Source organism: Palaemon carinicauda, chromosome 23 (genome assembly GCF_036898095.1).
Source record: "Palaemon carinicauda isolate YSFRI2023 chromosome 23, ASM3689809v2, whole genome shotgun sequence".
NCBI classification, from domain to species: domain Eukaryota; kingdom Metazoa; phylum Arthropoda; class Malacostraca; order Decapoda; family Palaemonidae; genus Palaemon; species Palaemon carinicauda.
Genome location: NC_090747.1, coordinates 1,314,981 through 1,315,516, shown reverse-complemented (window position 1 = coordinate 1,315,516; position 536 = coordinate 1,314,981). Strand labels below are relative to the sequence as shown.

Below are 536 nucleotides of genomic sequence, written 5' to 3'. Positions count from 1 at the left end.
TCAGCGAGAACTTCGGAATCTTCGCTTGCTGTGGGAACATGTGTTTCTTCCCTTTCAGCAAGAACTTCAGAATCTTTGCTTTCTGTGGGAACATCTGTTTCTTCCCTTTCAGCAAAGACTTCTGATTCTTCACTTGCTGTGGGAACATCCATAATGTTCTCTTCTCCCAACTCTGCAATTTGTTCAACTTCGGAAGAAATATCCTTATCTCGTACAGAAGCTTCTTCCTCCTGTGAGATTCCGACCTCTTCTCCTGTTTCATTATTGAAGAATTCTTCTTTTTTGCTCTCCAGCACCGGCTCTTTTTCAGTAGAGTTTTCCATAACAATTTCTTTCGAGTTCATCAGTTTCCTTCTCTTTCTTCGTCTGTGGAATCTCATCTTGAGGAGAAATGTCTTCATCTGCAGCAGCCTCCACCGAAGATTCATCCGAAACTTCATTTTCGAATGTGCTTTCCTCTTCAGTTTCATCACTGCAGACTTCGTCATCTTCCTCTCGTTCCACTTTTCCAATTTCCTCTTCTTCGTCCTCTTTGC

At 42.4% G+C, this 536-nt stretch overlaps 1 protein-coding gene across 1 annotated transcript in view; it reads right to left on the bottom strand.

The window, feature by feature from the left end:
• Positions 1-152, bottom strand: part of LOC137617089 (processed variable antigen-like) — a 4,067-nt gene extending 3,915 nt beyond the window's left edge. Inside the window, exon 1 of the mRNA XM_068346926.1 lies at positions 1-152. This exon is cut by the window's left edge and continues 485 nt beyond it. Coding sequence (XP_068203027.1) covers positions 1-152 — 152 coding nt within the window.
• Between the last annotated feature and the right edge of the window lie 384 nt (positions 153-536).